We start from the raw sequence: 13,262 nt of genomic DNA, 5'->3' as shown, positions 1-13,262 counted from the left end.
GATGATTTAAAATAAATTAAAAAAAATAAAAAAAGCTGCACCCTCAGATGTAACATTTAAAAAATCACAACTACCACCAGATTCTATAGTAGTTAGTGCGGCAGAAAAGCGTGCTAATAGTCCACAGGAGGTGCTCCTCCTCCTGATAATGAGGTCAAAAAACTGGACGCAGCAGGCAAAAGGGTAGCTACTCAAGCTGCAAATCACTGGAGAATTGCAAATTCTCAGGCACTCCTAGCAAGGTATGATAGGGCCCACTGGGATGAAATGGAGGAACTGTTCCAGGATCTTCCACAGGAACATCAGAAAAAGGGGTCAGGAGATATTCTCAGAGGGCAGGCCATCTCAAACAATTAAATCAGATGTGCCATTGATGCAGTGGATACAGCAGTATGTGGTGTAAACACCAGTGTTCTTACAAGAAGGCATGCTTGATTAAGGTTCTCAGGCTTCAAGCCAGAAATACAACTGTCAGTTCTCAACATGCCTTTCGATAAAGAACAGTTATTTTGGCCCAGAGGTTGATACCACTATTGACAAGCTGAAAAAAAGACTCAGAAACAGCTAAAGCATTGGGGGGCCTTACTAACAACACCAAGTAGGGGTACTTTTTGTAGGCCACAAGGGTTAGGTGTATATTTCCTATACATCCTATCTTCCTTATAGCTAAGAAAGATGGCTCATTAGGTTCATTTCTGGATCTCAGACCTCTCAATCTATATATACTTTCAGAGCATTTTCATATGGTCACTCTGCAAGATGTTATTCCCCGATTACAGCAATGAGATTACATGACAGCATTAGATCTCAAAGATGCTTATTTCCACATTCCCATACATACAGCAGATTGCAAATCTCTTCGATTTGTCATTGCATAAAACATTATCAATTCAAGGCTTTACCATTTGGGGTACCAACTGCTTCTAGGGTATTCACAAAATGCTTAGCAGTAGTGTCTACATTCCTCAAGACAACATTTTCACGTTTTTCCGTACTTGGACGATTGGCTCATCAAAGCCAATACCATACAACAATGTCAAAAGCATACACAGTAAACTTTCTGCACACTCTGGGATTTACAATCAACTTTCTCAAATCCCATCTCCATCCCTCACGGATGCAGCCTTATCTGGGAGCAATTCTGAGTGCTCACTAAGGGTTGACATTTAAAACCCATCACAGATTCAAGCTTTCCAAACTCTTCTTTCTCCCTAGACTAGTGATGATGGCTTCCTGCATTGCCATCATTCCTCATGCTAGACCGCACATGCGTGCATTACAGCAGTGTCTATCTCGTCAGTGGTCTCAGTCACAGGGTCATCTTCAGCATCTAGTGTTGTTGGACTGCCAGACTTGCCGCTCTCTGCAATGGTAGAGTCCCACCAACTTTTCAAAGGGCTGCCCTTTCAAGACCCTGTGCCTTAGATCACCTTCACTACAGATGCATCACAGATAGGTTGGGGAGCTCACCTCCACAACCTTACAATACAAGGCAGATGGGATCCCATTCAACAAACTTATCACATCAACTTCTTGGAGTTACCAGCAGTCTTTCTAGTGCTCAAAGCAGTTTTGCCACAACTCTCCCACAAAGTACAGACAACATGACACTCACTCATCTCAATTGTCCCTTCTAGCGCAGACAATTTGAAAGTGGGAAACTTGCAATCAAATTCAGTTACTGGCAGAATATCTCCCAAAAATGGTCAATCATTTTGCAGACCTTAGCAGAATGCAGCAACAAGTCCATAAATGGGAACTTCACCCAGAAGTACTTTACCAATTCTTTCACCTCTGGGGAACACCAGAAATGGATCTCCTCGCCACCTTAGAAAATTCAAAATGCAAAAACTTCACGTCCTGATACCCACACCCTCCGTACAATTGCAATGCTCTATGGATGAATTGGTCAGGGATATTTACTCACACTTTTCTGCCACTCCCACTCATTCCATGTCTGGTTCGCAAACCGAGACAAACATCACTCACCATGATCCTTGTAGCCCCTACATGGGCACGCCAACCTTGGTACACAACACCATTGGATCTGTCTGTGGTTCCCCACCAGAAACCTCCCAACAGACCAGATCTTTTGACTCATGTCAAATAAGACATTTTAGACCCATAAACAATCAGTCTTGTGATATGGCACCTGAAGTCCTAGAGTTTGGATATTTACAACTTCCCTCTGAATGTATGGACTTTCTTAGAGAGGCACGTAAACCTACTACTAGACAGTATTATGATGCAATATGGAACATTTTGTATGCTAGTGCCAACCTAAAGACATTGATCCACTCAAAGCATCAGTGCACAACATTGTTTGTTATCTGCTACATTTACAAAAGGCAAATTTAGCATACTCATCTGTTAAACTTCATTTAGCAGCTATAGCTGCTTACCTCCAAAACATAATTAAAGCGTTTATGCACTCTGCCTCTGCACTCTACAACATTGCACTCTTACAATTTACTCTGCAAGTCTGCATTATATGCCACTGCACTGTACTCTGCATCACACAACTCTGTGCCTCTCTGCTGCACTCTAAGCCCCTCAACTCTCCATCGCTCCACTCTTCACCATTCCAAACTATTCTTCACCACTACACTCCATGCCGCTACACTCTTCACCACTCTACTGTATGCCACTGCACTCTACACCACTCTTAATCATTTGCACTCTACCCTGCACCACTCCACTCTATGCTGAAACAATCTACTCTATACCACTGCACTGTATGCCACTCTCCTCCACTCTGTGTCACTCCACTGTATGCAATTGTAACATGCTCTGCACCACTCTGCTCTGCGTCACTGCCATTACGTTAATGGACTCTACGCCACTGTAGTCTACTATGCACCACTGTACTCTGTCACTGTGTTCTACACCAGTTTGCTTAACCCCATTCTATTCAAAGCCTGTACAGTCTACTCCAGTCTTCTCTGTACCACTGTAGTGGGCACCACTCACTCTAATCTGCTCTATGCCACTACACTCCACAGTAGTTCACCCTATGATGCTCTACTTCACAAAACTCTACTCCACACTTTGACAGTCTATTCAATTCACTCAACGCCACCTCATGCCATTATACTCTACTCTATTCTGTGACACACTACTCAACTCCATACTCCACATTCAGCACTATACTCAACTCTGCCATTCCACTCTCCTACACTACTTCACTCTGCCATGCCACTCTGTTCTACAACAATCTATTCCACTCTCTCTACAACTCTACTCCACTCCAAACACCCTCCTCCATGCCACTCCACTCTGACACTTGACGTCACTCAACTCTGTACCACTCTTTGCCCTTTCAACCTAACACACTACTCCCTCCTCGACACTCCGCAACCCTCTATGCTCCTTCACGACACTCGACCTTACTCAGCTCGACTGTACTCCACTACTCTGTACGCCACTCCATAACACTCTACTCTACTGCACTTTACCACACTCCACTTCACTCTCCTTTACTCCATTAACTTTTAGCCATGCTGAACAGCAGCCACACTGGTGTACAATATGGCTAAAACATATTGGCAAAGCCAGTAGTTTTTGCATTAGCGAGACACATTGGCTTTGCCAGTGCTTGTTGTATTAGCCTACTTGTTGTTACACATATGCTCTGTACTGGATGGTCTTCCACTCTATCAACCTGTCAGTCCTTTGGCCTTGTTTGCAGTACCATAATTTAACCAGACTGAGTCTAAAGCAGAATCTGGAGCAGAACACTTGAAGAAAATAGGCTACATCAGTAAATATGTCATAAATAAACAGTTTAAAAAAAATGTAAATTAAGGCTAGGCACAAAAAACTCTAACTTTACTTCTAACCCCTGTTCCCCACAACCTTTTCCACAACCAGAAATAATAGATATTTTTCAGTTGTGTTAGCATATCTGTACAGTTAGTGTGGCAGATTTCCTGAAGCTTGCAGGTGCTTTTATAGATACATTGTGTGTTATGGGGAAAGCTGAAGATGTGAAGTGTTTTGTATTTTGTTGGACAGAGGATAGTGTAGAGATGATGTAGTAGGTAATACTAGAACTATAGGAGGAGAGAGATTCTAGAATGTGGGAGAGGAAGCTGGGAGCTGTGCCAGGGATGCTGCTCATGGCTGTGCTGGAGATGCTGTACACTGGATATGAAATAAAAGAAAGGTGGAACTAAACTTTGTTGAAGATTCATCTTTACATTGGCGACGAGGATCACGCCGTGCAGGAGACGGATTGTAATTAAATAGAGCATCTCCACTCCTGGAAACAAATTCAGAGTCTTAACCTATGAATTCAAAAAGAAAGATACGGAACAAGAAGGAAGGAAAAAGAAACTACTGATGGAAACTTCAAACATTCATTCAAGGACCTCGTGAGAAAATTGAAGCGGAGGCTGAGCGGCTCTATAAGTGTAATTAACAAATCTTTTAAACCGTCTACGCCCGCGCGCCTGTATAAGGTTGTGTATATATATTTAAATATTCAACCGAAGCAAGCGCGTGCTCCTGCCAGCGCGTCTCTGCCAGCGTATGCACACAGCAGTCGGTATGGCGCTCGCGGCAGTACTCGCGGTCGGCATTTTCATAAACAAACACACCGCGAGCACTGTCAGTGTTGCTGTCGGCGTTTCCTTAGCAACGGGCGCACACAGCTTTTGAATACAAGCATACTACGAGCGCAATTAATGCGAGTGGAAAACCTGCACAAATAAAATACGGATAATTAAACAAATAAAAGAAAAGAACTCACGTGCACACCTAATGTCTCTATCTTTCACTTAACCTTCATCTGGAAAAATTGAAATTGAAAAGGGACTTACTAAAAGAAATTGAAGAAAGACTTTACATAGGTTCTATATTGCTTTAAGAAAAGACTAAAAAAAAAAAAAAAAAAAAAAAAAAAGAAAAAGTGTATAGATTGAAATTATTAGTATTATTGACTAATATTTACAATATTTATCGATCTAAACAAATTATGGGTGATCAAAATATGTCTTCTCCACCACCCTTTTTGCCAACCCCTGGAGATCCATCCATTCCATGGAAACAGTGGAAAAAGATGTTTTCTACCTACCTGCTAGCAATTGGAGGTGATCGTTACAGTCCAATCCGAAGACAAGCAATTCTTCTTCATCATTTAGGCATAGAGGGAAGAAGGATCTATGAGGATCTACCTGAGGTTTCCTTAGGTATGGGCGATGGTCAGCCTTCCAATCTATTTGAAATGTCCTTACAAATGCTAGATTTGCAGTTTACACCTAAAACTAACTTAGTCTTGGAACGTTATAAATTCTTTTCAAGGATGCAGAATGCTGATGAAGATGTAGCATCATATGTTGCAACCTTACGTGGTCTTGCATTGTCTTGCCGCTTCGAACAGTTATCTGATTCTTTGATAAGAGACCAGATTGTAAGGTGTGCCTACAACAAAAAGATAAGGGAGAAATTACTAATGAAAGATTCTAATTTGGATGAGGCAATACAAATTGCTAAGACTATGGAGCACACGGCTGTGTGGCTACTGGAAATGGATGGTTCAAATAAAGATGGGAAGCAGAATATTGTTAATGAAGTAAGAGATAAGAACAAATTCCCAGTTGAGGAAGTGAAGAAAAAAGTGACAAGAAATTGGGAGGACCTGAATCGTGGAAGATTTGCTGCAAGGGAAGTGAAATGTTATAGATGTGGAGCACCTGGGCACATTGCATCAAGCAAGATGTGTGCTGCAAAAACCGCTATATGTCGCAATTGTGGGAAAAGAGGGCATTTTGCCAAAGTCTGTAAATTCAAAAACAACGAAGGTGGCGGACGTGCAATTCAGGAAATACAGGACGTATGTGGAAATTTGGAAGAAATAATATTAACAGTGGAAGGAAATTTTATTGATGCAGCGTCTATGGTTATAACTGCTAGTGGAAAACATTTTATACACAATGTTGATCTGGAAAGTACAAGTATTTTGGAGAAACCTCATGCTCAAGTGTTATTGAATGACATACCAGTTAAATTGTTGGTAGATTCTGGGAGTCTGTTTACCCTCATTGCGAGAAAAACTTATGAGGAATTGTGGAATAATGAGGGTGAGGAGGAAATGCTGGAACCCGATATAAAAGCTATGGGATATGCAGGGAAAAGAATAGTGATGATAGGTATGATTTGGATGACGATCGTTTTCAAAGGAAGAGCAGTGAAAGGAAGAATATATATCACGGACTTTGGTACCAATCTATTGGGTTGGCGTCACCAGAAAGATTTGGGGATAGTCCTGAATCCCAATGCCAAAGAGCCTGTGATGTTAATGGAAAAAGGAAAAATTTGTGAAGTTAATGAAAATTCTCGTCATCCTTTGATTCAAAAGCATCCACAAGTTTTTTCTCTGAGATTGGGAGTCTTGAGAGGATTTTCTCATAGAATTGTATTAAAGAAAGGTGCAAAACCGGTTGTTCATAAAGTACGTGGCATACCTAACTTAATGAAAGACTCTTTAAAAAGTGAATTGGATAGATTGTTGCAGGATGGCATCATTGAACCTATTGAGTCTTCAGAATGGCTTGCTCCAATTGTAGTGGCACCCAAGGAAGGGGGGAGGATTCGTCTGTGCATCGACCTTAGAGATTTGAACAAAAATATTTGGGTGGACAGACAACCGTTGCCAAATATTTCTCAGATGTTGTCTGTAAAAGGTAAAGGGTGCATTTTTAGTGTGTTGGATATGTCTTCAGCATATCATCAGATAAACTTACATGAAGACTCTAGGCACTTGACTTCCTTTATCACGCCTCTGGGGGCATTTCGTTATAAGAGGATGCCTTTTGGATTAGCCTCTGCCTCAGCTGTTTTCCAAAGACTGATGGAGGAGATTTTTGGGGATTTGGAAAAAGTGTTATGCTTTCAGGATGACATTTTAATTGTGGGTAATGATGAAAGAGAGCATAACCACTTATTTGAGGAAGTGATGTCCAGATTGGAGAAGAGAGGCTTAACCATTAAGGAAGAGAAGTGCCAAATTGGGAAATCTGAAGTCACTTATCTGGGACACTCTATTAGTGGAAATGGTATTAGACCTAAGAAAAGTATTGTGGCTGCAATTGAGAAAGCACCTGAGCCAACTAATAAGGATGAATTGAGATCTTTTTTGGGTCTTGCAGAGTATTGTGCCAAATTTATAAGGAACTTCACGGAGATAGTAGAACCTTTAAGGAGATTGATGAAGAAAGGAGTAATATATGAGTGGTGTGAGGACTGTAGATGTGCGTTTCAGGATGTGAAAAAATATATTTTGAGTGCTCCTACTCTAGGCGTCTTTGATGTAACAGCAAAGACGTATGTAACCTCGGATGCGAGCAATGTAGGAGTGGGAGCGGTCTTAACGCAGGTAAAGGATGGTGATGAGTATGTTGTAGGTTTTGCTTCCAGACGTTTGCAGGGTGCAGAATTATCGTATTCTGTAATAGAGAGGGAGGCCCTGGCTTGTTGCTGGGGAATTAATCATTTCAAGTTTTACTTGTGGGGAGTGCCTTTTAAATTAAAGACGGACCATAAGCCCTTGATTTATATTTTTAAAGGGGGGCGAGGTTTAGAGGGGAATGTAACACCGCGAATTTCAAGATGGTTGTTATCTATAATGGAATATAATTTTGAAGTGGAGTTTGTAAAAGGTAAGAGGAATGTGGTGGCGGATTGCTTATCAAGAATGCCTGTGGAAGTGGATGAAATCGGAAGTGAGGTAGTGGAGAATTTTGTGGGAACTATCTTGGGTGAACTGGCCTTGAGTGAAAGTGAATGGGCCAATGCTAAGGCGAGCGATTTGGTTATGAATAAAGTGGAAAGTAAAATAATTAATGGGTGGACATATGAGGATGAACATGATGGTGATGTGTCTTCTTACTTTAGGATCAAGGATCAACTGAGTATATTGGAGGGTAGGTTGTATAGGAAGAGTCAAATGGTACCACCAGAGGGGGTAAGAAAGCACATTATTGACATAACACACCAGGGACATTTAGGACGAGGTGTGATGAAAAGGAAAATAAGACAATTGTTCTGGTGGCCAGGGATGGATAAACAAGTGGAAGAGACAGTGAAACATTGTGTGCCTTGTGGTAATAGTGACAAAACTAAGATTTTAAGGCAAGCACCTCTAGCTCCCATGACTTTTCCAAAAAGACCTTGGGAAAAACTAGCTGTTGATTTCATTGGTCCTGTCTTTAAGTTGGGTGCTAGGAGTAAGTTCATTATTGTACTTGTTGACTACCATTCAAAGTGGTTTGTAATCAAAATTGTTGACCAGGTGGATACTACAAGAGTCATAGAATTCTTTGAAGAAGTTTTTTTAGAAGAAGGAATTCCAAAAACTATTGTATCCGACAATGGGGTACAGTTTGTGTCACGTAGAATGGTGGAATATTTACGGAAAATGAGTATTAATCATGAAAGAGTTGCTCTATTTCGGCCACAGGCCAATGGTTTGGTTGAAAGGGTTAACAGACTGATAATGGATAGTATTCAATTATCCTTGGCTAATCATCTCTCTTGGAGAAGTGAATTATGTAAGATGATGTGGACATATCGCACAACTCCACATTCAGTCACTGGGGTGGCACCGTTTGTGTCTCTGAAAGGGAGAATGCCTGGTGTGAAAGAATGCCCGGTGTGGTTAAAGATTAAAAGGAATGTAAGAGTGTCCAGGGAAGCAATGGTAAAGAGAGTAGAGGAGATGCAAAGGAAAAGTATCCAACAATATAACAAAAGAATGTGTGTAAAATATGGCCACATAAATAAAGGAGATTGGGTAGTGACAAGGAGAAGTGGAATAGTTGTGAAGGGGGACAGCAAATACTCCACCCCTCAACGTGTGAAGGAGGTCAAAAGAAATGTAGTAGTTTTAGAAGATGGCTCTTCCTGGAGTATGGGAAGTGTGTGTAAAGTTCATCATTAAGTTGTTAAAATGCAAAGTTCTTAGTTATTTATAGAACTTATATTGTAGCTTGTGTCAATGTTATTGTCTTATTTCTATGTATATAATCTTATTTATGCTTTTCTTTATTTGTTAGGTGTGGTATATTATATAAGGGGGGGGAAGTGTAGAGATGATGTAGTAGGTAATACTAGAACTATAGGAGGAGAGAGATTCTAGAATGTGGGAGAGGAAGCTGGGAGCTGTGCCAGGGATGCTGCTCATGGCTGTGCTGGAGATGCTGTACACTGGATATGAAATAAAAGAAAGGTGGAACTAAACTTTGTTGAAGATTCATCTTTACAGATACCTTGAATGACTTTAGATTCTGTGTGTGATTCTTTCCAGTTGCTTGTAGGAGAAAACATCCATTTCTTATCTCCCTGAATGCCCACCTGGTTTATGGTAGAAAAGCTTGAGTATTTAGTTTGTCGTGGGGCTGACCATAGCGCTGAATGGGGAACAGAGTGAGCTCACCATCAGTGAGAGTTAAAACAGTTGGCAGTTGTGCATCGTGCTTTACATGCCTTCTATCCTTCTTTGATTGGGAGTGGTATGTTTCCTTCAATGGTGAGCCAGTATTTCTCTGCCTCTTAAAATAAAAAGTTTAGCTCTACAGATGTCTACTGATCATAGTTATACTGCTTGTAATAGGCAACAGATTCTTACATGGCCAATGTGTTCAGCTTTTCTGAATGCACTACTGGCCTTACCGTCTTAAGTGTCCCACTAAAATTTTAACCTGTTCCAGTTCACAATGGCAGCATCTTATTAGTGTTGCATTTAGTGTGCTATAAAAATATCTCTTGCCTGAATTAGTGTGCTGGCCAATTAAGCGGTTAATTACCATTTCACTTGCCCTTTTCAGTAAACACTACTGTTTTTACACAATATAAATGCCCCATCCTCATCCTGCTAACCCGCTTTCATCCCTTAGTTGTGTTTGGTTTTTGGCAGTCCAACTATTGTTTTTTTGGGGGTGGGGGTTTCCTACCAGCTTTTGCCTTGAAACTTTATCAATCATTCCTTGGCTCATTCAGCAGAGTAATTATCTCACCTAATGCTGCTAGCCATTTCAGGGTATTCTTCCATCGCCACTCAAGAGCTTGCTAAGAACTGCACAGCAGTCAAGTCTGTGAATCAATCAGTTTTACAAGTATAGCCCTTATTGTTTGCTCCAGCTGGCACCCTCCCCTGGGCATGACTAAAGTGTGTCAGCATTGCATGCATTAGTGCTGTAGACCCATGCAAATGTAATTTGCTAATGCTTGTTTATAAAGTACACACAATTAAATAAATAAGCTTTAGCTATGGTCCTCGTAAGGAGAATATGAAAGCATACAGCAAAGCTGTAAGATAAATGAGGACAAGAATGAGAAATTGAGGCAGATAGCAAGCAAAGGAGGATGAGTTGACTTTTTGCTGACCCTTATTCCTGAGCTACAAGGATTATTGCTCCTCTCTAGTTAAGGTTCTTATCTACTGAGTGTGCTGTCTTTCTGGGAGGACAGATGCATTGGGCATTGTGGGATAAACCCTCCCTATTTTCTAAGGGACAGGCCCTGACAGTTCTTTCATTTGTTCCAAGTAAAACTGCACTGGTTTCTCAGCATTGCTTTCTTGACGGTGTTTTGCAGCACATGCACTGAGCATGGTCTCGTTTGGTAGTGGTTGCATTGTCCCACCCATGAAATGTAAAAATCTTGAATAATTGAATCTATATCTTGGTTATTTTGAGATGACTTTAAGGTCATGTTGCTCTCATTCATGCAGACTTGCCGTAGCAAATTCTGGTAAGTGAAGTGAAAGGTCCAAACGGAGTAAGTAGTTAGGAATGCTTGAGAAATATTAGAAGTGGCGTAGATTCTCTTCAGAGTGGAAAGGTGGAGTGTACTTACTTGGATTTGTAGAGTGACTAGAAAATGAAATCTAATAATCCTGTGCCTAGTTACCCATTCTTACCCCTCCAATCCCACCCCAATAGATTGCTCTTAACTACAGTACTACACAAAGGGACACATGTAGATATATGTAAGTAAACAATTACGGTGAAACCTGAACAAAATATCTATCATAGGTTGTTGCCTAACTGGCCAAAATGATTTCTGTCTCTAACTTCACTTCCCTCAGGTGATCTAAGGACTTTGAGGGCCTACGAGGGCTATTGCCTTTTGTAGTGTAAGTCGACAATTAAAGCTCTTAAGTATACATTTCTTTACCAAGATAGTTCTCATTTTTAATTGTCTGGTGGACTTTGAACAGACCCAAAAAAAGGTGCTTTCTTAACTTGTGATTTTGCTTGTGCAATTACATTAATAACAACTTTTACAGCATACAATAAATGCATTGCAATTGTAAAAATGGTTATGTTTTATTTATATGCTACTTGTAGGAAGGATCGTGTGACAGTCCAAGAGAAAGAAGCTGAGGAGCTTCGTCAGAAGGAGATTGAGCAGGAGAACAAACGCATGGCAGAAGAAAGACGAAAATACACTCTTAAGGTAATCCACCTTTCTTCCTCGGGCAGTGAACACTTTCTAATAAGTCAGTTGACCTCTGTGAGTTAGGATTTACTGGTGATGTGCTGATTCGGTGTAGTACATTAACATTTAAGTTAAAACACAACATGTTGAGCTCAACTGCAAAACTACACACCTTTTCTTCACTGGGCAAGGTGCTTAATCACGCGTACCTGACTAGGAATCCTTTTGTGGCTAGTTTCATGATCCTTTGTCTCCGCCATCCTCATCTGTAACTGGTAGTAACAGATTATAGTCCATTATGTGATAAATAGTAACACTATTCTCCTTTTTCAGTCACTGAATGGCAGTGCCTACTCATCTCAATAGATTTTTTATTTTATTTTTTATTACTGGGCATAGTGATGGAAGGCTTGAAATGATTTACGTATTTCTGGATAAACAGACGTGAATCAGACTTGAGCCCATCTATATTCTTCTAAATCCTACAGGAGTCCATTTTAACACCCATTATATTCAACATTTACGGAACCTCTGGAATCTTTCTTCACTTCAGGGAATCTACATAAATTAGAACAAAAATAGTGAATTATATCCAATGGTATCATAACCCAGTGACTCACGTCGTCTTTGGTCTGTACAAAGATTAAGCCTACCAATTTACACTTCTTTCTAGCACCTGCCAGCAATTGGGCTCTCATTATCACTCATTTTAATGGTGGAAATTAAGGTATTTTCTCGGGGCAGTTGGTGGATAATGTTGTTTAACGTTGGTGTCTCAAATTCTTGGGCATTCCAAGTGCATAACCTAGATAGTCTCTTTGTAAACTTTATTGTCCCATGGTAGTGTGTGTTTTTTTTTTTTTTTTTTTTTTTTTTTTGCAGGGTTATCCCCAAACATTTTGCCTCTGACCTCTTGTTTTTGGCTGTGTGCTGCATTTCGTTTTTGCTGACTTTGGGACACTGGGCACTTTACCACTGCTGACCAGTGCTAAGGTGCAAGTGTTCCCTGTCTAAATTGTATTAGTGATTAGTTTATTCATGATTGGCACATTTGATTTGCTAGCAAGTCCCTGGTACAATGCACTATGTTTGCAGAGGGACTGTAAATCAAATGCTCTAGTGCACCTGCAGCACTGATTGTGCCTCACACATGAGTAGCCCTGTAAACATGTCTCAGACCTGCCGCTGCAGTGTCTGTGTGCAGTCGACCTGGCTTCCTTTTATTAGCTGTAAGTCACCCCTAAGGTAGGCCCAAGGCAGCCCCATGGGCAAGGTGCACTGTATTTAAAAGGTAGGATATGTACTGGTGTGTTTTACTTGTCCTGATAATGAAATAATGCTAAATTTGTTTTTCACTATTGCATGGAGCGTCTCTCCCATAGGGTAACATGGAATTTACCTTGAAATATATATGTAGTTTCCCATTGGGAACAGATAGAGATCTGAAGTTTGGGGTCTCTGAATTCATATTTTAAAAATACATCTTGTGATGAAGTTGGTTTTGAACTGTAAGTTTGAAAATGCCACTTTTAGAAAGTGGGCACTTTCTTGCTTGACAATCCTGTGCCTCTGCCTGTCTGCTGAATACACTGCTGAATACACTTCTGGGTCAGGATAACAGTTAGGTTGTGCATTCACTCTAGACAGTCACATAAATGGAGCTTATGTGTGCCCTGCATATTCTGATGGCCCATCACCATACTGATGGATCTTCCTGAGATAGAGTTGTGGGAGGAGCTGACACTTGAACCTGAACAGGGCTGTGCCTGTCCTCACACAAAGCAGTCTCTAACCCCCTGGATTGTCTGGGGTCAGGGTAGGGA

The 13,262-nt window shown here is 40.8% G+C and overlaps 1 protein-coding gene across 1 annotated transcript in view; it reads left to right on the top strand.

Annotated features, from left to right (window-relative positions):
- MFAP1 (microfibril associated protein 1) overlaps nucleotides 1-13,262 on the top strand; it is a 51,824-nt gene that overhangs the window by 19,255 nt on the left and 19,307 nt on the right. Inside the window, exon 5 of the mRNA XM_069222640.1 lies at nucleotides 11,349-11,457. Within this exon, the coding sequence (XP_069078741.1) occupies nucleotides 11,349-11,457 (109 nt within the window). The remainder of the gene's footprint in view (nucleotides 1-11,348; nucleotides 11,458-13,262) is intronic.

Source organism: Pleurodeles waltl, chromosome 3_1 (genome assembly GCF_031143425.1).
Source record: "Pleurodeles waltl isolate 20211129_DDA chromosome 3_1, aPleWal1.hap1.20221129, whole genome shotgun sequence".
In the NCBI taxonomy this organism is placed as follows: domain Eukaryota; kingdom Metazoa; phylum Chordata; class Amphibia; order Caudata; family Salamandridae; genus Pleurodeles; species Pleurodeles waltl.
Note: the sequence above shows the minus strand (reverse complement) of the source record. Positions and strands in the feature narration are given on the sequence as shown.